This window comes from Onychostruthus taczanowskii, unplaced genomic scaffold, assembly GCF_017590055.1.
Source record: "Onychostruthus taczanowskii isolate IOZ18803 unplaced genomic scaffold, ASM1759005v1 scaffold61, whole genome shotgun sequence".
Taxonomy (NCBI): Eukaryota; Metazoa; Chordata; class Aves; order Passeriformes; family Passeridae; genus Onychostruthus; species Onychostruthus taczanowskii.
The window spans coordinates 4,782,492-4,806,747 of NW_024503790.1; the positions used below are offsets into that span (position 1 = coordinate 4,782,492).

Consider the following 24,256-nt stretch of genomic DNA (forward strand, 5'->3'; position numbering starts at 1 on the left):
GAGGGAATTGGTGTGAGGGGACAGGTGAGAGGGAATTGGTGTGAGGGGACAGGGGTGAGGGGACAGGTGTGAGGGAATTGGTGTGAGGGGACAGGGGTGAGGGAATTGGTGTAAGGGGACAGGTGAGAGGGAATTGGTGTGAGGGGACAGGTGTAAGGGGACAGGTGAGAGGGAATTGGTGTGAGGGGACAGGTGTGAGAGGACTGTGCTGAAGGGACAGGTGTGAGGGGACTGGTGTGAGAGGACTGTGCTGAGGGGGCAGTGCTGAGGGGACAGGTGTGAGGGAATTGGTGTGAGGGGACAGGGGTGAGAGGACTGTGCTGAGGGGACTGGTGTGAGGGGACTGGTGTGAAGGAATTGGTGTGAGGGGACTGTGCTGAGGGGGCAGTGCTGAAGGGACTGGTGTGAGGGCACACCGCTGAAGAGACAGTGCTGACTGGACAGGTGAGAGGGAATTAGTGTGAGGAGACTGTGCTGAGGGGACTGGTGTGAGTGGACGGGGGAGCAGTGTGAGGGGACAGTGCTGAGGAGATTGCTCGGGAGACAGGTATGAGGGGACTGTGTTTAGGGCACAGGTGAAGGGGACAGTGCTGAGGGGACAGCGTTGAGGGGACAGGCGTGAGGGCATGGGATGTGTGAGGGGACAGGTGTGACAGGAGACTGGTGTGAAGGGGACAGGTGTGACAGGACACTGATGTATCCTGTGTGAGGACTGGTGTGAGGGAGCCAGGGACACATGCTGAGGGAAGTGGCATGAGGGGATGGGTGGAGAACTGATGTGGGGGCAGAGGAGAGGTCCTGAGGGGACAGGGGACAGACGTGAGGGAACAGAATTGGAGGGGACATGTGCTGAAGGGATAAAGGTGCTGAAGGGACAGATGTGCCAGGACAGGTTCTGTCTGCCTCCCCCAGAGCTGCCAGAGCTGCTTCCCAGGAAATCTCAACAGGAAGCCCCAGCAGTGATGTCCCCTGAGTGTCAATCCAACATCCAGCCTGGGGAGGGGCCACTCAAAGTGGCTAAAGCAGGAAAATCACAGCTGAGATAGTAAAGAGGAATAATATCAGACTGGCCAGATGAGAGAAAAAACCAATATATTAGTGGTGGAGCAACCAGAGTTCCACAAGAGGCAGACTGTGACATGTTTAATGCTTTGTAAAGTTGGGTTTGGATGTTTTTCCCTAATGATGCTTTGATATTTTGCTTCCAAACTATGAATTAATCAGGATCTCCTGCTTTTTCCTCACAAAAAGCTGGAGAACTCAGAGAGTCCTCTAGTGGAAATGCTGCTCATCCTGCCCAAACAGCTGGTTTCCTTGTGTACTTTAAAACTTTTCCAAGCAAATAAGCTATCCAAGCAAAAGGGTTGCTTTGGGGCTTTTCTTTTTGTATTTATATCCACCATTGGGCAACATGACCCAACAAATCTGAAAAATAAAATAAAACAGGGAACACAGCCATAAGGTTTTTTGGTGGTTTTTGGTTGTTGTGGATTTTTTTGGTTTTTTTTTTTTTTTTTTTTTTTTTGAGCTACCTGGTGTTGAGTGGTCATGATTTGTATTTTGAAATGGAAAAAAATAATCGGTCCTTAGTCTTCTGCTATTTCATGTGTACACCTACCTCAAGTTTTTTCATGCACATTTAGCACTTTCTCAGCACCTTTGTGGGGTTTTTGGGATTTGTGAGTTGGATAGCTGGTAGCAGTGTAGCTCTGAGGCTTCTTTTGGTGTTTCTACAATCTTCCAAAATATAAACAAATAATACTTGGCACTAGGTCATTAGCAGTAAAATGGGAAAATGTGTTCCCATCCATTGAGATGTTTTCTCTGACACTGAGGACTGCACCCCATGGCTTCATTTATCAGTCTTTAATTGAATTATTTGTTTGTCCACTGCTAATTTTATCTTATTGGGAACTCTCAATTTGGTTTCAAAGTGGGTCCTTAAATCTTCATGTGTTCCAAATTTCTCTGCTTGAAATGGAGAACATTATGTAAGGTAGGTCTACAAACATAATTCTTTCAGGTCAAGGTAGTCTTTGATCTCCATGTCAATGAAATGCTTCAGCTCCCTGAGCTGTTGGATTGGGAGATAAAAGGTTCTTCAGAACTGTGATCTGAAGTTTTGTGTGGTTTATTGCTGTTTTTTCTTGTAGCACAACTTACCAAGGAGAAAAGCTCAGGTATATTTTTAGTGCTTGATAAAAAAAAAAATCTCAAGTATAATATTTTAACATCTTTCAGAGAAATTTTATAGTTGTTCACTTACTGTCCATGCTGTTGTTTTAGAAGTCTTGTTTTGGGTTGGTTTCTATTTTCTTATATTACAAGACTGTTTAAACAGTTGAATTTCTCAATAGATGCTTCCACTTCTGGGCAGATTGCAGTTTTTGGAGAGGACCTTGGCTTTGCTCTGTGCATTAGCTGACAAGGCTGTAACTGGTTTGAAACACAAGTTGTAAATCCTGAGTGTATTCCTTTTTCCCCCTGTATTTTTCCAGGTGGCAAGCACTTTTTTCTTCTACCAAGCCATCTTCAACTTAAAAGTTGCAATATTTCTGTCACCTACATCTAGATTTGAAGAGCTGGCAGGTTCCTAGAGATTTTTTTTATTTTTATTTTTATTTTTATTTTATTCCAGGTGTAAATGAGATATCTAAAATTTTAGTTCTTTTAAAAATCACCATTAGAATCTTTTCGTATCAGATCTTTTAAGGGCAGTGATCTGAAGCAATCTGTTTGAGAAAGAGAAAACTAAAAAGGGGTTTGCTTTTTTTTCAGATATTTCATTTCTGAAATTCTACAATCAACCTCAGCATCCAATCATGCCACAGATTAACTGTATCAGCGAAAACGTGATTTATTCAAGAATCTAATGATGGTAGTCCAACTGCTGCAGCCTGGGAGTCTGCTGTGAATTGTCTTTTTGACTCAAAGTTTTGAGTTCTCCGAATATTCCCCATTATTCCCTGGCACTGATGTAAATTCCTTTCAGGCTGTACATCCACGCGTTTCCAGCAGATGGCAAGAGATTCCCAGGCAACTCGCTGGGAATCACCGTCGTGCAGACTGTGCTTACAAGGTACATCTTTATTTAGTGCACCAGAGAGTTGAAAACTCTTAAATCAGTTTAAAAGGAAGAAAAAAAAAATCTTTGGGTTGATGATTGCATTAGTCTAAAGTACACCTTGAGCCACCAGACACAAGGGACTTGTCCAATTCTGACAAGGCTGACCGGAAAACTCCTCCCTCCCAAACGCTCCAATGAAAAACATCATTATGGCAGCTACTTCTTCAAGGCAACTGTTGCAAAAAAAAAGGCAATTAGTACTAATTTCACCTCGGCAGAAGACAGGTAACCAGTTAGTACTTCAATTCATGACTCAAAATCTTCAGCTATATTAGGACCTTTCAAGTTTCCAAGATTTTAAAGATTTAGTAGGGATTAGAATGATGCTTTCACACGATGAACTACACAAAGAAATTGAGAGAGACAGCTCATACCTCCAAGAGCATGTGAAGTGTGAGCAACCAGCTCTTGATCACAGAATGCCTCCCAGACCCAAGGTGCCACCACAGGCAACTGGGGCTGGCTTGACAGTGCCAAGTGCCTCCTGCAAACTGACATCAGGAACCTGGCCTGGTGAGTTTTGTTTGCCAGGGAAAGGGGCCTGCATTCTTGTTCAGGGGTCTGTGGGCTGGGGTGGCTGGGGACAGCTGGCTGCCTGCTGAAGTTCCAATACCAGTTCTCTATCACTTTAGAATAAAAATGCCTCCCCATAGAATGTCTCTTTAGCAGATCAAACCAGCAGCATGTGCAGTCTGCTCTCCAGCCTACTTACTCTCTTCTTTTGCCAAGGAAGAGACTAGATATTGTTTCCATTGATATAACTGGCAGTGATATCCTTGGGTGCAGTGGGAATGGATTTGGGCCAGATACCACAAAGTTTGGATAAAAATAAGAAGAAGAGCATTAATATATTTGAGCATAATCTAGAGTAAAGCAAATATTCTACATAATATCAGAAATCACCATGGCAATTCTTTGTAGATTTTCTTGCTGGCTGGAATATTAGTGTTTTTCTAGCCTGTGTTAAAATAGACAAAATGAATAATGTTTCAAGGCTATTTTAAGCCAACACCACCCTTACTTGTCTGTCTTATATAAGACAGAAGCAACCAGAAGCTGACTCTCTTGTTGACACCTCATTAGCCAGGAGGAGAAAGAATTCTATGAGTAGCCCAAACTACACATCTTTAAAAGCAACTAAACCCAAACCTTTGTGCTTCTGTATTTACTTTTTCAGGATATTTAAACAATCTGTTTGATTTTACAGTACTATACATAAAGAAAATGTAGAATCTCCTGTAATTCCTATATTGCACATACAAGCTTGTATATGTCAAAGTTTCACCCAAAAAGATGAGGGTAGGATAATCTCAAATATGTCTGTAAAAATTGTAGTTAAAGATGTACAGAAATAGTTATTTTGAATTTGTTTAAAGCTGGAAGAAATACAGCAATAAGGGAAGAACAGCCTGGATGGAACATTATACCAGATGTTTTACAGATTACTCTGTATTTCATCACTCAGTCTTTATTTAATCTTAAGGCTGTAGTAATTGTAATACTGGAATAGCTCAATGGCCTATATATTGTTTTGCTACTTCCAGCTCTGCCTGTTCCAACTGGCCAAAGCTGGCCAATTGTTTATTACTGTGCAAAGAAAAATGTTCTCCCTACTCCACTTGGTAACCCCATGAATGAAAATTGAGTTTTGTGATATTTGTGCTGCTCATCTTGAGATTACTTACCCAATAAGCAACTAATGCAACCTGGATTTGATAGTAACTTATGTTACCCAGCAACTATGTTAGAGATGTTTGGGCCAAAATTAGGAAGAAGAGTTTCTTTAAGAGTGTGGTGAATTTGAGGCATGACTCAAACTATCTTTTTCTCTTTATTGCATATATGGGGTTAGTAGTCTGCAGTGTAAGAGAGTGAAACAGGGAGGAAAGAGTGTGTTTGTGTGGGAGTGTGTTTGTGTAGGAGTGTGCTGCTTAATTATCACAGGGTTGAGTTTCTTGCCTTTTATGTAATAATCATTGGAAGGTACAAAGGTTTGTCAGTTGAGATTTTCAGTCTCCCTGTTTTTCATACCTGGACAATAAGATTATATTAGTTTTACCTAATATGTTCTTGTGCCAAAGAGAAAGAAAATCCTCTTCCCCTTTCCAAAAGGATAAAAAATGGAAAGAGAACTGAGGATCAAGTGAAATAGAAGTACTGCAAGAATTAAAGACAGGATAAGTTTTCAGAGGTTTCCAGTGTCTCAGAAATGCAGAATATTTGGATTCACTTTTTTGGACCAATCTTTTCATGGAACAGTGAACTCCCAATAACATCTGATTAGTTCTGTTCCTGCTATATTTTCTGACAGTCTGGGCTTGACTGTCTTCTCAGATTTGTTTTTACTGTGCAGACTTAGTAAAAGAAATAGCTGTGGCACAAAGCTGGTATAAGGAGAGAGCAGATCCCTGATGCATTATGTAATGAGGGGCTTAGATCCTCAAATTAATTAAATTAAGACACACTGCCTCTCTCATCTATCTACCAAATCCATCCAAAAACACATATTCACTGCCAAATTTGTACTCAGTATTCATTAGGAAGAATCAGCTCTTTATGTTTGTAACATATATTGCACACAATGTTATTTTAATATCAAACAGGCTTTCAACCACGGCAAGTGGTTTAAGCTGCTGCAATAAACAGGGCAGGAGGGAGTTGCTTCAGTTTTTTTTCTTAAATAAAAATATTCTCAGAGACTTTCAATAAGCTTTTTGCTATCTGTTCTGCTTCAGAGACAAATACACAGGGTGCTGTTTTCCTCCTAAGGAGAAGTGCTTTTCCAGGGTAATGACTGGGAGTATTTAAAATCAGAGCAATCGTATTAAGTGTTTTGTTGTCCCAACAGCAGAAGCCTCATTGAGCTAAATTGGTTTCACTACATTATCTATTGGATTAGCAAACCAGTTCAAAACTGATGTGAGAGCTTTAACTGGGATAAATGCTCTCATTTTTACCCAGAAACAGGACAGACTTTTCTGGTTTTTAACCTCTTCATAGTGCTGTCACTATAAATGCCAGCATTACTTTCAAACAAATGCAATATCTTGCTCTTCTTCATCTTTCATCTTGTGCTTTCTGATTCTTTCCAACCTCATGAGGCAGCAATAGCTATTTTTTCACATCAGTACAGCAGTGTGCATAAGTGCCCCCCTGAAAGCTCTCATGAACACACAATGGTGCTTCCTCTTCTGTTGTCAAGGCCAAAGGAGAATTTTGCAAACCCTTGGGCACTGAAAAGGCAGGATGTCATTATGGGCTGAAATCTCTAGGGTCATTCTGATTTTCCTTCTAATGCATTTTATCTTCCAGTTCAATAGTTGGAATGCCTATTTTGTCCGTTTATAGAAGCTCCAATTTCTGTATATCTACATTTTATTAACACTTCACATTTAGAATGATTACATTAACACATATCCCACTCTTTTTCTCACAGACATGCCAGTCCATAGAGCAGTACTATAAATTGCTGAAAGGAACACAAATGCTTTCAGGTGCAGCACAGAAAAAGTGCCTTCTCATCTGTCACATACTTTTTTTATGGCACTAGTACAACCCATCCAAAGTCAGCATTCAACTGACATCAAATCTGGCTTATTTCACTTTATTAAAGGCATCATGAAGTTAGAGTTGAATAGAGAATTGTCTTTAGATGTTAATAGGTCTAAAGCAGTAATGTCTGAGGATTTTTAAATACAATGATTTTAAATTAAAAAAAAAAAAAGGTGAAGCACATACAAAAGTATGGAAGATTCAAATTTATGCAAAACTCCAATCAATTCACCATACTCCTGTACTGAAATGTCTCCTCAAAAGTTTGAATGGCATCTGAATTTTCAGTTTCTGGCCTTGGAAACCAATTTAAGAAAATCTCCCTCTTGTTGATGGAGGTGTTTTGTCTTGTGCTACTCATGCAAGTGCAACAACAGCAGCTGAAACTCCTGTTCTCCCCTCAGATCTCCTTGTTTCTGGGATGGACAGGTTGTCATATATGTGCTCACAGGGCACTTCTCCAACTCCCTGCAACCTTCTGAGATACTTTTTTGCCTTTTATTTATGCTTCTGTCTACATCACTGTGGGTAATCTGACATTCTGGCTTTGGGGTTTTTTCAGGAGATTGCTGCCACCTTTTACTTTGATCAGTCACACTGAGCTGTGCACCTTGCAGATCTGCAGTCAAACTAGAGAGAAAATTCACTGAATAAATCTTCTGGAGCAGTCAGCAGGACATGCAGCCTGTGAGTGTCTCCCAGATGGAGAAGCAACTAATTTTGTCCAATAACCCCATGTGATCAGTCAGTTGGCTGCAGTGAAAGGAGTTATGTCAGGTGCACAATTGCAAACTATTACTGCTGAAGTAATTAGATTAGACATTGCCTTTAGAATATCTGCAGCCACCTTCTTGCTAATTACTCTCAAAAACTGGCCACTGCACACTAGAGGGACTAGGGCTGTGCTTCCTTCTCTGCTCTTTAATAACTTTAATTCCAAAATCATGGATTATTTTCTTGTGATTTGCACTCCTCAAGAACTTGCTGTGAATATTCCTCCAGCTGGATTTAGTCAAAAATTTCACTCTTAGCAGAAGTTACTAACATTGACAGACTACATAATAAACTAATAGCTGCAGAAAACAGTGGGATATTAAAAGGCTGAATTCTGCTTTCCCAGAAAAAGTTAATCTGATTTTAAACTAAAGATTATTTCTGATTTTTGCAAGTGTAACAGAGAAGGCGGTGGCACTGTGATCTTTCTAAAGGATGTAATATTTTTGTGGTGATGGATGATGGAAAAAAACAACAACTTAGGAAGGAAAAGGCATTGTAAACTCATGCTTCTGCTGCTTTTATTCCACTCTGCATTAAATCATTATATAGAGCAGTAGGATTTATTCAGAAGAAGGCAGAAGAGGTTGCGTTTCCTTGGAGAGAAAGTGATTATGACCAAAAACACACTTAGAAAAAAATATAGTGTATTTCTGAAATGCAGCATTCCATCAGCATCAGGAACAAACAATAGGAAAAACAAATTAGAAAGAGGAGAAGCAGGAGGGAAAGAAAAAAGCTTGATTACCTGAATATATTGAAAGAAATGCAGATTTTCGTTTGCTTTTCTGGGTAAGGTGACATTTGAGTGATACTTGGCCTTAATTCAGTATGTGAGCCTCAGAAACAGTGGTAAATAGTACCATGAAAGTACTGATTGGATGCACTTACCTAGCTGGAAGATAGCAGGTTTTGATCTCCTGAAGGGCTTTTCTTCTGTAAAACTCAAAGATACAGGAAAGAAATCATTATAGCAATTGTTCAGATGATTCAGTGGAAGCTTTTGACTGAGATTCCCCAGCAGCTCAGTGGTGAGATGTGGGAGCAGAATCCAGGTGTCAGTGCAGGGCTGGGTTGGTGAGGACTGGGTGGAACAATCTAGCTTGATGTCACCTGGGGTTTTCCAGCTCTCTGTTGGCTGATGGCTTTTCCATGATAACAGAAACTAAAGATTGGAGTGAACCTAAGACCTACAGTGCAACATATTTTCTATTGCAGCCCAGTTCAAGATAATTACTTTTCCTTCAAAGCATTCTCTTACTTTGCTGATACTGAGCAAATCTTATTCTAAGTTATAAATCAGTGCTAGAATGTTTTATCTTTCAGTGCTGGTCATATGAAATGAAACTTTAAATCATAGCTGAGTTAAGGCAGGAGTAATGTGCACATACTCCACTGGGATCAAATCCTCCTTTCACCTCTATTGCAATTATTAATTGTCAGCCACACGTTCAAGAGCCCCATCCTAAATGCCAGCAAAGCTCTTCTCTCACCTACAGCTTCTGGCTTAGTCTCTCTCCATGCTCCTTTCCATTGCAGCTTTCAGCCTCTTGCTTTGCTTCCTTCTTTCCCTCTCTCTCATTTCACCTATTCTTTTGTGGCAGTCTCTATTTTTAAAACAACATCTCACTTTCGAGGCAACAATATCCTGAAAATAAATTGCCCTTTTGTAATGTATTACATTGGCTTCCTACATTAACAATATTCCAGTTGTTTTAATCCATATTCCAATGTGGAGATTTTAGAGAATAATTGTGAAACTAGTTTGTTGTGAGTACTGTGTTCACTTGCTGAGCTCACTGAGATTATTTACAGACCAAAGTGTTATTTTGCATGAGTTGGGTGAGAGATCTAGTCCTGAATTAAGCAGTGTGTATGAGGACCCATAAACTTCACTGTTGAATAATGGAAGTGAAGAGGCCTAAGAGATTAGGTCAGCCTCTGAATAAAACCAGCAAAAATATCCAAAGCAACGGAATAACTTAAAGACAGTTATGAAATTTTTTTACTTCCCTCAGCTATTTAGGGACAGATTCAAAAAGGATATTTTCAGAGGCACACATGGTAGATTCTCAGTGAAAATTAACAGAACAAATTCTAAAGTCATTCCTGCAAATGGAGTCTGACTTCCTTCATTATCAAGCACCTTTCAAATTTTTCCCAATCTAACACAGGAAGCCTGAGCTTTCCCTGTGGTTCTAAACCACTTTATCTATTTTGGGGCCTATTAAACTAATAAACATTTCTGTGTTTAAATGTTTAAACTTTCATTAGCTCAGATCTGAAATGTAATACAGTCATTATTAACAATTCAGTAGAATTTTATGTAGTATATTTTATTTCATGCTGTGACTAAGAGCATTGAAATTTTTCAATACTTTATCCAAGACAAATAATATTTTAAGAAAAAACCTCCACTCCCCTCTATTCCCTTTTTCTTTGTTCATGAGATTTTTCTGATTAAAAACTCCAACTTTAGCACTACTGTTAAACCTAGACCAGCCCACAGATGCAGAAAACCACTCGTGCAGAAGTGAGGAATGAGCTCTTTCATTACAAATAAAAAGGAAATTATCTGAGTGTGAAAAGCCAAATCTTCATTACTGATCAACCTTGAAGTGGAGGAAAACCATGGTCATTTAAGATTTAAACTTTTGCTACAAATATGTACATATGAAAAGTTGTCTCATGGTATTACAGGAAAGGAAGAGCTGGAATTGTTTGGCAGAGTGCAGTCTTACGTATCAAATCAGGTCAGCAATAAATTGCTGCTTTAAGTAGGAATTCATAGCAGGACCTTGACTTTGGAAGTGTTTGAGCTCATTGGAAAATACTTCGAGAAGAGGTGCTTCAATTCAGTTTCAGTGAGGGCTTTTTAGCCTGTGGGTATTGTTCAGTTTGTAGGTCTAGGGAAGAATTTTCCTTTTTTTGTTGCCTTTACATTGTGTATGCAACCCAGTATATAACATTGACTGCTGCAAAGGCTGCTGGGAACACGGCTCTGGCATAAATGTCAATGGTGTCAGCATCAATGGGCTTAAAGAGGGACTTCAGGCCAGTCTTTTTGTCCAGTTTCATTCCCTGCTGCTGTTTTGTCTCTCCAGTTTCTATTTCTATTGTGCCATATGATCCAGGCAGGCTTCTGGGAATTCGGTGCTGCCTGTTGGAAATGGCCAGTTCCTGGCTCACACCAGCTATGGAGAGGGAAAACAGAACAATGGCATTCTTCACGTTGATCTGCAAAGGAAAGAGGAGAATAATGGCAATTTACAGGGCAAGGACAGTGTCATTCATCCAAGCTATCCATGGCACCAGCATGGTGAAACACCCCTGGGTTCCATATGTGGTGAATGGGATTTATCCCCTGCTTTGGCAGAACTCATGGAATACTCTGTGCTACCCATGTAATTCTGGTTATGGCTTTGCATGCTCTGGATTACTGAGGCACCATCGAGAACATTCTCAAAAGCCTTTCTTCTCAGGAAGAATTTGTAGTAAAAGGTCATGAAGCAGGATGACTGCTTTGGCAAAGTTATTCCCAGTATCACACTTACTGACCTCTGCACTCTGCCTTCTCGCCTTTATCTTGTTCTTCTGCTTTTTCATGTAGTCAGCATTGAAATGTGCAAAGGCATATTCCACCAGCGCAGCAAAGACAAACACGTAGCAGATCCAGAAGTAAACATCCAGTGCCTTGATGGCAGAGGCTCGTGGGAGCGAGGATCGGGCACTGACCATCAGAGTGGTCATTGTAAGAACAGTGGTGATGCCTGCAGGGCAGCATGAGAGAGAAATATATGCACTGATGTACATAAATATATTTATTAATATGAGGCTGAGGATTATTTTCACAGTTAAAGCCCCTAATACCATGGCTTCTGATTTTCAAAACAGGGGAATTTTTAAGAAACTGCATTTTTATAACTAAGGCAGCTTTGAACAAGTTATCCTTGGTTTTGTCCTAGAGCAGGAGAACAAAGGCCAAAGAATTAACCCTCAAACACTTTTACATCTGGACTGGCAACCCTTAGTCAGACAAACAGACCCACAAGCTTCAAGAACATTTTTTTGTCACTGTCCCAGTTCCTTCAAATCAATTCTTTCATTTCCTTCACAGTCATTACTGCTTTTAACCCTCCCTAGGTGGTTATTTGCTGTTCCTTACTGAGGCAGCTGCTCTGATAACACGACAGAAATTAAACCAGGAGAGAAATCTTTCAAAGAACCCTTCTGCAAATGTAAACATGGTGGTCATAAATGCACCTTAATGAGGATTATCAGAGAGCACAATTCCCACTCGAGCACTCCCTTCCCCGTGAGTCCCTGAGCCATCTGTTTTACCTAGTGACACCCTGGCAGGCACAGCTGACTGGCTGATCCAGAAGGACACCCACGACATGGCCACCAGTAGGATGGAAGGGACATAAGACTGGATGATGTAAACTCCTCGATTTCGCCGAAGGTGGAAGTGGAGACTGAGCCTGGGAAACTGACCTGCTGGAAAAGAGAGCAGGCAGAAGAGATTCTGGCTGTGTGAATTACAGTTAGATTGATATTAAAAATGACATTTCAGATAATGACACAGAGATACGCTCTTTAGCATCTTCTGCACAAGGGTCACAAAAAGCTTTTTTGAATGCTGTTCGATTGATGCTTCATAAACCCTGCACGAGGTACTGCAGCTTTCATCAGCTAAGAATAGGTCAAATGATTTGTCTCAGGTCATATCAATGCCAGATCTGAAAATAAAATCATGAGTCTTCTCAAATAACAGTATTGCTTCAAAATGTGTACTGTCTTATCATCTGCTGTAGAAAGTCCTCCAGATACTAAATTTAGATTTTTTAAAAGGCCAAGTTAATTTCAAACTCAAAAAAGAGCTTAGAGGAGATGTGCAGCATAAATGAGAATCTGAATACATGAAAGAGGATGAAAAATCAGCAGGAAAGAAATGACTCCAATCTTGTACAAACATTGCAATAAGCCCAGTGATAGACATACACACCACTGACTTCTACGGGGTAGAATTAGACTGATCTGACTGTACGTCATAAGCTCCATAACATCAGGGCTAATGGAAATTTTTCTTGATCTGAAGTTGCAAATTAGGTCAAGAAAATGTGAGCTATACCTCAAGTGCTTTTTATCAAGTGCTGTCTGGCTACTCCACGCAGTATTTTGTCAAGCAGAGAGAGCTAAAGGACAGAACATGCTACAGTGGCTACCTAGAGGCTCAGCAAAGAATGGCACTTCTTACAAGTGGAAGATGAAGGAAACTTATCAGCAACCTGACAGGTTCTTAAATTAGTTACTTAAGAAGAAGGATTTTCTATTATAGATAGAGGAGGTTTCTCTCTGCAGGAAAAAAAAAAAGTCAGATACTGTCACTGAATTGAAGAAAGATTCTGTTACCAGATTTGAAGTTCATAATTTCTGTTGTGAACTGGTAATTGGTAATTGTGAATTGAGCAAGCTGCAGCTTATCCAGCCCATGGATCTCCTCCTGGTTTTCTGACCAGTGGTAGACAATGTCCTCTGAAGAGTAGCCATCTGTCAAAAGAAAGCTGAATAAACACAAAATTCAAGGGAGAAATTCAGAGCTTAGAGAATTCATAGTAGAAGTTCTCTAATTCCCCTGCTATGCTGATTTCCACCAGACACATTGCAAATGTGCTGAGATTCAGTCTGGATAATTCTCTCTGCTTTGGAGAGGTGCAGGGTACCAGGGCTGTGGCAGAAAGGGGGGATATGAATGAGAGGATTTATGTAATATGCAAATCCACAGGAAATCAATCTTCCCTAGTTTTGCTGTTCATTGACAACTTGCTACTAAAGCGCTCATTTTTTTAAAGAGACTTTATTTCTGTTTGTTTCACTGAAATGAAAACCCTCAAATTCAATTAAAACCTCCAACCCCCACCAAAACTCCCTGCAGAACTCACTGGGAGAGGGAATGAATTGCTGGGACACTGTCTGCTGCCTCTGCATTTGGTGATTATGTAAGTAAAACTGTAGATTGCTATTTTTGACAGGATAAAATGGTATTGTGGTTAACAGCCTAGAAAACAAAGTCAGTGACAAAAAAGAAAACGGGAAACTTGTATCAACAGTCCAAGGGATCTGCTCAGGATCTGCTATTCCCACATCTCTGCAACCCTCAGGACCTTTAGGCTTCTTGATCTAAAAACCAGATTCATTTTCCCTGACTGGGTGGTCCCTGCTTGTGCCAGTGGTGATTTTCATTCAGAAGTATTAATGCTCATGGGAATTACATGCTGATCATAGATTAAATACAAGCTGGATAAAATATAAATCCATTCTTCACCCTCCTTTGTGAGTACAAATGAATTAAGCCCATGCATGCAGTATTCTGATGGATTTCTGTGTAACAGATACACGAATGCCAAGGCAAGTTAAAGAGCTATGTGAAGTTTTGTCACAATGGCATTCATTAAAAGCAGGGAATTCTTTCTTTTTCCTATTTTCCCATAAATTAAAAATAGCACATCACATTTTGCCTGTGGGCTTTTCTACTCGTTCTCACTGGATTTGATAAAAACCTCAGTAATGCCAGAGACTGTCACAACTGCACAAGGTTCCACATGAAGCACAAAGTTCCAGACATTTGTCAGCAGGATTGTACATTGTTCATCCTCCCTAAATCAAATCCTAGAGATTTGGATTGGACCAGGATTGAACTGGTATTGAAAATTCCACAGTTTAATGCCCAACACAGGGAATGAAGATATTTCTGCTCATTATAAACCCCAAGTGACCAAAGCAGAATCAGCCCAGCAAAGTCCAGCTATCTCAGCACCGTGTATGCAGGCTTTACACAAAACACAGAGGTACTCAGCCCTTACAGCTCTCCAAATCCAACATGCATTCCTGCTCATCCATTGGGTATTTGGAAAGGTCCATGTCACAGGCCACTGTTGAGGTAATCCTGTTTGGAGCAACGTGAACACCAGTCAGTGACATTCAGACAGAGCCTTTTCCTCAGAACTCAAAAGACTGAGTGGAAAACTTTGAAACCTTAATACTAACAAAGAAAACTGTTTTCAAAGTCCTGCTGGCTGCTGCCTGAGTCTGTGGGAAACCCAGAGGCAGAGGGAATTGAAAAAAGGTCAAATGACTCGTCTAACGTCAGAGGATTCTGCAGCTACTGATGATGATAAAAAGGAATTTTCTGATTCAAAATCCTCCCTTTCACTGTCCCCAAGATCACTACCAATACCTTAAGGGGGACTTTGGACTTACAGTTTCAAAGGTGCACATTCATTATTTTTCAGAACATTACACAATTAACTGTCAATATAGTTACTGAGTTCCAGCCACAGCCCTCTTCAAAAGGGAGAAATGCTACTTTGTGTGAAAGATGGGGAAGCTGAGCCTAAATCAGGCTCACAGTTCCCTTGGAAAATAAAGTGAGGGAGAAGAGAATCTTTGCTCTCTATTCAGCACCTCTTTGCCTAGTGACCAAAGCCATGAGAGGCTTCTCCCCCACCGAGGGCATTCTGAACATGATCAGTGACTGTGCAGTGCAAAATGAGTTAGTGCTGCCAAAGAGACCTTCCTGACTTCTCATAAAGAAAAGGATAGTGGGATAGGAGCTTTTCTTCAATCTTTAACTAACAATTATTTCAGGAAATCCTCCTAGGATTGCTGAGTGATTATAGAACGTTCAAAAAGTTAACACACAACAGACAGCGCTTGTGCTGTTTGTCACTCACCTGATGCTGTATAAAATGACTCCATCTGGCTGGAGCCTGATAAGTTTGTTTTCCACAGTCACATCATGGAACCAGGCAGACTTGGCATTGACTATGAAAGTATCTGGCAACCAGAGCTTGTCCACAAACCTGCTGTCCAAGCCCAGAGTTTCGTTGGTGTGGTTGTAAGACAGACGATCGTCTCGCCAGCTCTGGTGCAAAAATACTGTCATGGTGTATTCCTGTGACAAGAGAAATCCTAATTAACAAGTGATGCTGACAATGATAATGTCTTGGAACTTAGCCAAAAATCAATGTCTTAGCCTAGAAAGATATTATTTGCTTTCAGTGCAAATACATATTTTTATACTTAGTCAGCCAGGGAGCTGCCCAAGCATTTGTATTTTGGTCATATGCTCCTACTATGGAAAAGCACAAGATATAAAAAAGTGATTCAATATCAATGTGATACATAACACATTGCAAGAGTTGCATAGGTCTTGACAGAGAAAATCAGTTTACATAGCTCAACAAATACAGCTTCTGGTTTTGAGCCTTTGCCTTTTTTAAAGCAAAACTAAAAAATCTGATACTGTACCATGTTCACTTCTGAGATGTGGTCAATGCTGGCTACTTCAATTGCCAGAGCAACATTAACAGGAGGACCTGAGAAAAAAGTGTTTGAATAGGGTGATCTATATCATCATAGTACCCATAAAAATATCAAAGGCCCCAGACTGTTAATTTTTTCATCAGTTCACTGAAGTGCTTCCCATTATAAAGTACATTCTTAAAGCAAGAGTTTTAAATCTTTTATCAATTGTGCCCTCAATTTCCAACAGCACACCTCACTTCAGTGATAAGAGACACAAGATAAAATCACAAGTACTGAAAATCACAGAATCCTTTCTGGAAATCACATTATCTAGTTTAAGACAGCATGACTTCAAGCAGATGCAGAAATTATCACCATTTAATGAAATACAAGATTCCTTCAACTTAGATGTCAACGATTTAAGAACTGCATCAGAAGTCTGTATTGCTGTTGAACAGTCTGTCTCTTGTCAAAATCAAGCAAAATGTTGATTGTTATTTTTTTTCAGCATCCAAGTAAAAGATAATCACAACTTTTTAATTATTTAAAGTACGAATTTCACATAAACATCAGAAGGATTGTAAGAACCAAAGAGACATTATTTATTCTCCAAGTCTTACCTCCAATCCCAGGCCTGAAATTTCGTGCATACCCTTTCATCAAATCATCCAGGTTGGGCAACCAGGAGATTTCAATGTTGGAACCTATGTAATCTCCAATGTCACTCATAGCTCTGGGTAAAGAGAATAAGTATATTAAAATTTCCCATGTTTACAAACAGGAGAATGACAGCAAATGGAAGTTATTTACTTATTTTACACCAGAGACCACCTACAGTAGAATCAGCTGTACTGGAGATTTTTATAGGTAGGAAAACCATTTCAGATATTTCTGTTTAAAACAAAACAAATTTCAGGCAAGACTGTGGCATCTTTACTTACAAGCACATACTTTTTAAAGTTTCTTTCTAACAAAAAGTAGGAAAAATAGATTTAGCAATTTAGAAAAAGCATGAGGGAAACAAAGATACTTTGTATACTGCCTAAAATGCATCTGTGAACTCTGAAATGCAGCTGTGACAGCCTCTTACTATAAAACAGCTGAGATCAAGAAGGCTGGAGCATTGTCAAATGTGACAGGAAACCAGGAAAAACTGCACATCTGGAATCTGGATAGCAGGCAGCAGGTTTTGGCTGGGAGAAGATGTGTTGCTGTGGGATTTGTGCTCATGGCACAGCCTCTCCCAGCAATCAGGCTTCCTCTCTCAGGTGCCTCTTCTTGGCAGGCCAGTGATGCTCCTTGAAGTCTTTAGCCCAAGGTCTGGTTGCCATTTGCCAGCCCCTGGCAGCTGCCAGCCCCTCAGCCCTGGCACAAGCAGTGATGTGGATTTTCCACCATCTCTCACAAACAAAGGCAAGGTTGTGTTGTCTTCATTATCTGTTAAACCTGGCAGGCTCCAGTTGAAGATCTGCGCCTGCTCGCATTGTTCCTCTCGCTGCACTGTGACTGACAGGGCAGGAAGAGATAAATGAGGGGCTGGGACAATGTCTGACAGCACCATCTGCAAAGAGAAGAATTGCCAGTGCTTTGAGAGGGCCTGTGACTCAATGTAGTGGATCAAAGCTGCCTGAGCACTGGTTTAGCATCTTTCACTGAGCCCAGCCATAAATGTGGCATTTGGGAGGTACCGATGACTTGTAACAGAAGAGAAATGGTTAAATATGCATGGAAGGCTAAAGAGTAATGCACCACAAACACATTCTGCCTTGGTACTTACATAACTTTCTTAGAGTGTTCATGTGACATTGACCCACATAAAGCACATGGTTTTTCTCTCCAAAATATGCCAGCCTGGGCATTCAGCTCAGCACGAGCAGTTATTGCCAGCACAGGAACAGAGTATCCTACAATAACCAACTCTTCTTACAGGAGAATGAAAGAAAAACCTTTGATTGTCCTGGTCTTGAAACTCTTGTCCAGACTCAGTAATATAAGGAAGGAGTTCTGGGATTACAATGTGTAAATGTAAATTTTGAGCAGCACAGACACTAAAGTCTTGCATTAGCAGAGCTGTCAAAGCTTCTGTGACCTCCCAGCACAGGGACACTGCTCCAAGTGCAACTTTGTTAGTTCCCAGCAAAATGTGATGTTAAACTGCATTTCTAAGATTTCCTTGCCATGAGCACACTGTTGTATGTTCAACTCAAATTACTATCTCAGCTTCTTCTCAGGTCCCTCTGTCTCTTCTGAGGAAGGATCTTGGAACACTCCAAGATGTGTTTTCAGCTACATAAATTGGAATAACATAATTGATTTAGACAAGGGCTTTGAAGATTTATAACAGATGTCGACAGAAGATTTTTCTTTCTTTATTCGGTCTCATCAACTATATCAACACTTCTTTCTGTCAGACTGCTGGTCTTTCAATCATCCAACCATCATTATTTACTGTAATGTAATTATAGCTTTATAATAAGTTTGTTTAAAAACATACTTATTTGTAATTCACAAATCCCCGTCATAGACATGGAAAGTGTTTCTAATCAGTAAAATATCAGAGACCCTTTTATATGTAAAGAATGGTACTCTATATCTTTTCCTAATTAAATAGCTGCAATACACTTAAATGAATATATCTGCTGAAAATCTCTTTGACTTCTCAATAGAAGGTGATGCTTTTCAGCTTCTGTTGCTAAAGCAGCAACCAAGTTCAGTAAAGTGTTTTGAAAACAGAATTCAAGTCAGAAGGTGACAGCACTGTAGTGATGTATCCCATGTGCTGATCATGTTTTGACAAAGCTTGGAGTTCAGCTGTTCTCCTGTGTCAGGATTCTATTTTAATGGCATTAAGGAAAGCCGTGGAGCTCAAAGGAAGTTAAAATGATGAGAGTCAGGTTAAAGACTGAGGGCTATAGCCTGCCATGTGTTTTAAGAAGATTACAATCTAGAGGGAGTTTTACTTAAATATCCATGACACAATTAAAATAAATCTTGTTTCTATTATTAATAAAGCCTTAGGGTCAGATCATCAGTGTAACAAATGTGCTGGAGTTAGTGGAGCTATATGCACTTAATACCAGGGGTATTATTAAACTATTACAGCTGAAATAATTTTATGGCTTGATTTACCATGTGGTGAAAACTCCTTTGAGTCATTCCTCTAGACTTCTACACATCACATCCAGAGCTTTAAAGTTACAAGAAGAATGGTGGGAGAATTTCCTTCATCCTTGATAAGCAGTTGGGATTATATATGGCCTAAAATATTATTCATTATTGTACCTGAAAAAGGAAGACCAGCATAGAAAAGATGCATTGGAAGGGATTAACTTTTCATAGTGTAAGCAGTAAGGATGAAAAGAAAGGAGACTATTATTAGTTGATTCAGCAACTTCACTTCCTAATGTAAGCTGCTGTAAAGCTTGTTTCAGTAAGAAAAAGGACTTTGTAAAATCAAGATATTGACTTGTCAAATCCAAGGGGTAGAAGAGCTCCTCAAAATCTTCTTTTCAGTTTGCACCAGGCCAGTGTGGAGGGCCTCACTGGCTGAATGGCAACAGTCCTGGGGACTTCTGTCCCTCTGGAAGTCATTCCCAAAGGTAAAGCTGAAGATGATCCACATGCTGACTCTGTACACATCTCATTTCAAGCAGATATTTTTGAGAATATGTTTGCATCTGGAGCATTGGGAGAACTTCAGCTGAGCTCATTGAAAATAGATTGCTGCTGTCTAAGCCATGAAAGCAATAGTGAGTTCTCCTGCATAGACAAAGGGAAAGGAAATCCCCATTGATGAACTGCACAAACCTGTGGAATTCCTCTTAATATTGACACAGGTTAGGAAAAGCAACTCCAAGCAATGAATGTGACATGACAGAGCAAAGAAATGTCTCTTTCAGAGCTAAGTACTAGCAGTTCCAGAATGAAAAGTACACATATCCCAAAATCCTTCCAATCCAAGCTGACACCTCCCTCCCAGCTGCTGCAGGACCAGGGCACCCTGCAAATGTGGAGTGATCTGGGGGAGAAACATCCATCAGCTTGGACAGCACATCTTTAAAGGGCTTGTCAGACAAGTGAGGCATCAGCCTGTCTTTGCTCTCTTCCAGAACACTGCTTGAAAACAGTTGCTAGAAGTTTATCAATATTACTAGCAAATATCTGGTATTTAAATCACACCAAAGCAAGAGGCAATCTGTAAGTTCCATGTGAATGAGAGCACAACAGCAGCTGAGCAAGGGATAGTATTAGCAATTTCATTTTTGCCCAGAAGTGCCAAAATCTCCAGGATCAATGCAAAAAAAGCTCAGAATCCGTAAGTCTGTGGCCAGTAGGACACAGATTTGAGCCCACTCTGGTCAGGAAGGTGCACTGATCTTCTGAAAAATACACAGAGCAGCAAGATGTAGAAAATCACTTCTTGCATCTTCTGTTTCTTCTCTAGATCTGCTAACCTGATTCTCTTGGGGATTGTGACATCGTTGTTATATGAATCTTTTAACCTGGCAGATGGAAAAAACAGTTTAACTGGAGAGCTGGGATCAGTACATTTTATTTTGATAAACATTTGGGACAGATGTCCCAGATGTCATCACCACTGAAGAAAACTTCTTGGGAAAAAGACAAGGACTATCCTGCAAGGTCAGTGAACAATCTGACCTCTGCCAAACTCCAGGATTATCCAGAGCAGTATGTATATCCTTCCCATCTGCCATTCCTGACTCTAAGGGAAGCTCACTGTAAATATGTTTTGTATTTTGAAATGTAATTGAAAAAGCATTAGGCTTAATTCATGGCAACCTTTAGAACATCAAAGCCTCTCTGGCAGTTTTAAGCTACAGAAAATGGACCACTCTTTGCATACATTCACGTGTTAAAGCTGCTCTGTTTCCACGAATAGAAGTAAAAGGCTTAGGGAGACACACAGCAGAATGACAATTAAATGCAAGAGTATAAAAGTCACTTAACAGAGTGGAAACTTAAATATTAAATATATACCTATTCTAATTAGAGAATTAAAATCTCTTTCAGTGAGGAATTACACAGTACAGACACACACCCCAAAACTCCTTTCAGAAGTGCTCCTTCCTCACGCAAATGAAGAAATATTTCCCCAAATGTCTTTCTGCAGATGATCTCATTCACTGTGGCACATTTATTATTGCAGCATCTCAAACCCTGATAAAATAGTGGAAGCCACAGTCTTTGTCCTGAAGACCTGTCAATAATTTAAATGCCAAATTCCTTGCCACTAATCACTGTCTTGAGCAGACCAAAAACCACTATTTTAAAAAAATGTTTCCCTGACAAAAATGTGCTGACTTAGGCTGAATTTGGCTCATTCACTTCAGGCAAATAACACACATGACAGAGAAATTGCTTTACACACAGCTAGAGCACCCCAGAAGGGTATTCAGAAATGCTCTGAGGAAGCAGCCTGCATACAACCCCCACTTCCCCCCTCTGCCAAACCATAACATTATTTTCACTGGTAGTTTTGCTTTTGGGAAGTCCTTTGTCTCTTTTGTCTTACTGATGAATTTCAAAATCACCAAAATTTTCTTCCTCTTTGGAATATGGGGGGTTTTTTTCAATATACAGGGCACAGAACTCAGGAGCAGAGAATTTAGGGGTGTTGGATGGCCTCTATCATCAAAATTCTGAATCACACTGCATTTAGAAAACAAAATCAGGGCTTTAAAATGAAGCCATTGGCAGTTTTGCCCATTAATATGCTGCTATTCATAAAAGCATCTCGTACCAAAAATATTTTTACTAATGCAAGGATAAAATTTCATTTAGTTCTGTTTAACTGATCCAAATACACATGCAAGCAAGGCTACTCCCTTTTTACAAGATTAAACAATGTCCTACTACAGCCACCCTAAATCCTGAATCCAAATAGAGAATCTTTCCTTGACCATGGAATGTCTCACACTTTGAAATATTTGGAAGACTACAACCTGAACAGTTGGAATTGCAGAAGTTAGAATTTGCCTTGCCTGAGTCTGCCACGAGTGGTTGTATTCCTACCAAGCAATTCATCACTATTGTGTAACTGGAGAAAGAAAGTCAATTAGGGAATTAATAATAAAATAAATAATGTATCCAACAAACACAGTATCCTGGCATTTGCTGTGCCTAGGAGCAGACCTTGGAGACAGAGGCTGAGAAGACTGACTCTTCCTTAAAATTCTCTCTTTTTTTGGTCTTATGTACTCAAACATCACTTTTCAACCCCCAGCTTCAATGGTAGCCCAGCTGCAGAAGGAGAAACAGGATCATTGAAATGATGGGCAAGATCTGGGTGCCCTTAGGTAATAAGCAGTATTTCCTCTGCCTTCACTGTACCACTGGATTGCTTCAGAGTGTGAGGATGTCAGGATGTGACCCTGGATAACAGATTCAAGGTCACAGGATAAATCATTCTGTCAATCCTGACTAAGAGCAGTTGACTTGCCACTTTCTCTGAGCAAGATTCTTTTCCTTCCCAGTGAAAAAAAAATCAGATCTCCCTGATTAATTCCAAAACGTGTAACAACAATGTCATGTTTTACTACAGTTCCCACTTTGCCTCTTCCACTCCTCTGAAGCTACTAAGGATATCTACGAAGCAGAAGATGTAAGACCCCTTTAATGCCACAACCACCCCTGCTCTGGGGGGTGTAGGCATGTTTTTACATGCAGCAAGTTCTTTTTTACTCCCCCCTCTATTTTCATTGCGTAATCATGGCAAGCTTTCTCCACATCCAGCCTCCAGATCTGGAGAGAATAAGAATATACCGAGACCGTCGCTGGTTGCCTAGCTAACACCTTCGGAGGGAATGTGACTGAGAGCTGCAAATACATATCTTTCTTTAAAATTTATTATTTTTAAAAATGGTTTGCATTCTACACATATTTTTCCCCTAAGATCTCTGCTCCCCTAAGGTTTCTTCCTGCTAACCCAAGTTCAGGAGACTTAATGAACTCATTAGAAAGGGATGGTTGTTTTTGGGGTTTTAATGGCACCTAGGGAGGCCCTAAGCAAAGCTATTCAGCTCGTACCCCACTGGCTGTGCTGGGGTTTATGGAAGAGTTTCATGTTCAAGCAGGCCCCTACAGAGCTGCTGGAGGGGCTGGGGCTGAGCTGGGATATTGCAGTGCCTTAGAAAAAGTGATTGCCCCCAATTTAGAGTAAGTGCCCTCGGGAAAAAGGTTCCAGGAGCATCCTGTTAAAAACACAGCCCTTGACTAAGCCAAGAAAGTGCTGCTCAACTGGCAGAAGTGCATTCTCAGCTAGGGAATGAAGAAAGAAAAAACTGAAACAGATGAGGCACATTAAGAAAACTCTTCAGTCAAGGGCCCTTTTTCTCCTGAACACTCACTCAAAGCAGTCATGGCCCATAAGTGCAGAAAGCATCCCTGGGCAAAAGTGGGAGCCCCAGGCAGAGCTGGCATCACTCACTCCAGCTACCCCGAGAGAACGGCTGCCTGAGGCCAGTCTAAGAAAGAATGAGAAGATGTTTTCTTACCTGATACACCTGTGCTGTTGGGTGCACAGTAGAATCAAGGCAGGAAAAACCCAGGTAAGAAATTCCATTTTACTCCCATTTATTAGACAGCAGCGACCAAAACCCAGGTTCCCCGGCTCTCCTGGCAGCTCCAAAGCTCCAGTGGCTTTGCCATTCTTGCCTGCTGCGCTAAGTTGAGGCTGAGTTTAAAGCGATGGATGGTTGCTCAGCAGCAGCAGCCCCCACAATCTCCACAGTGCCCGGGAGCCATGCAGGCAGCCCGGCACGGGAGCAGGGAGCAGGGCAGCTCTCCTCTCCTCTCCTCTCTTCTCCTTCCCTCTCCTCCTCTCCTCTGCGGGTGGCTCAGTCCCGCCCGGCTCCGCTGCCCTGCTCCCGCATCCCTCCCCTGCCGCGGGCTCTTCCTCCGGCCGCTCTGCCCGCCTGCGAGGCTGCTTGCCGAAAATAACCTCCAAAAGGATAGATTAATCCCACGGAGCGGGGTGGGAGCAACTCAAAGTGCTCCGGAGCCGCTAATGTCCTGCGCGCATCGTGCCGGGGAGGAGCAGGAGGAGCTGCAGCCCGAGCCCGGGGCAGGGGCGGCCGGTCCCGGGGCGCTCGGAGCCGCTGTGCCCGCTCCGCACGGGGCATGTGAACCGCAGGCACCGCCGCCGCCGCCGCCCCCCGCCGCCCCCCCCGAGCTCCCGGCAAATCCCGGCGGCACCCGGGCACCGCAGCTGCAGCCCGGCTGCCGGCATCGCTCCGAGCGCACCGCCGATGGAGCCGGGGGAAGGAAATGCCGCCTCTCCGCTGCCTGCGCGCTGTCCCGGCCCGGCGGTACCACCGAGAGGCGCAGAGCCCGCAACACAAACTTCTGCCTCGCCGCTCCTGGGGGCTTCTCTACAGTGAAACGCTCGGAGCAGCTCACTGCTCCATCCCGGGCTGCCATCGTCCGGCTTCCACCTCTTGTGCCTCGCGAACTCCCGGGATCTCCGCCGGCTCCCGG

At 41.4% G+C, this 24,256-nt stretch overlaps 1 protein-coding gene across 1 annotated transcript; it reads right to left on the reverse strand.

The window, feature by feature from the left end:
* Positions 1 to 9,768: 9,768 nt before the first annotated feature.
* GABRD (gamma-aminobutyric acid type A receptor subunit delta) lies at positions 9,769 to 23,885 on the reverse strand. Its single transcript, XM_041419593.1, has 9 exons — positions 23,275 to 23,885; positions 16,381 to 16,493; positions 15,764 to 15,831; positions 15,187 to 15,407; positions 14,317 to 14,399; positions 12,866 to 13,003; positions 11,795 to 11,950; positions 11,012 to 11,223; positions 9,769 to 10,690 (listed from the first exon to the last, which is right to left on the reverse strand). Exons 1-9 carry the CDS (start codon positions 23,340 to 23,342, stop codon positions 10,391 to 10,393), a joined length of 1,359 nt encoding a protein of 452 aa, XP_041275527.1. The 5' UTR covers positions 23,343 to 23,885; the 3' UTR covers positions 9,769 to 10,390.
* Between the last annotated feature and the right edge of the window lie 371 nt (positions 23,886 to 24,256).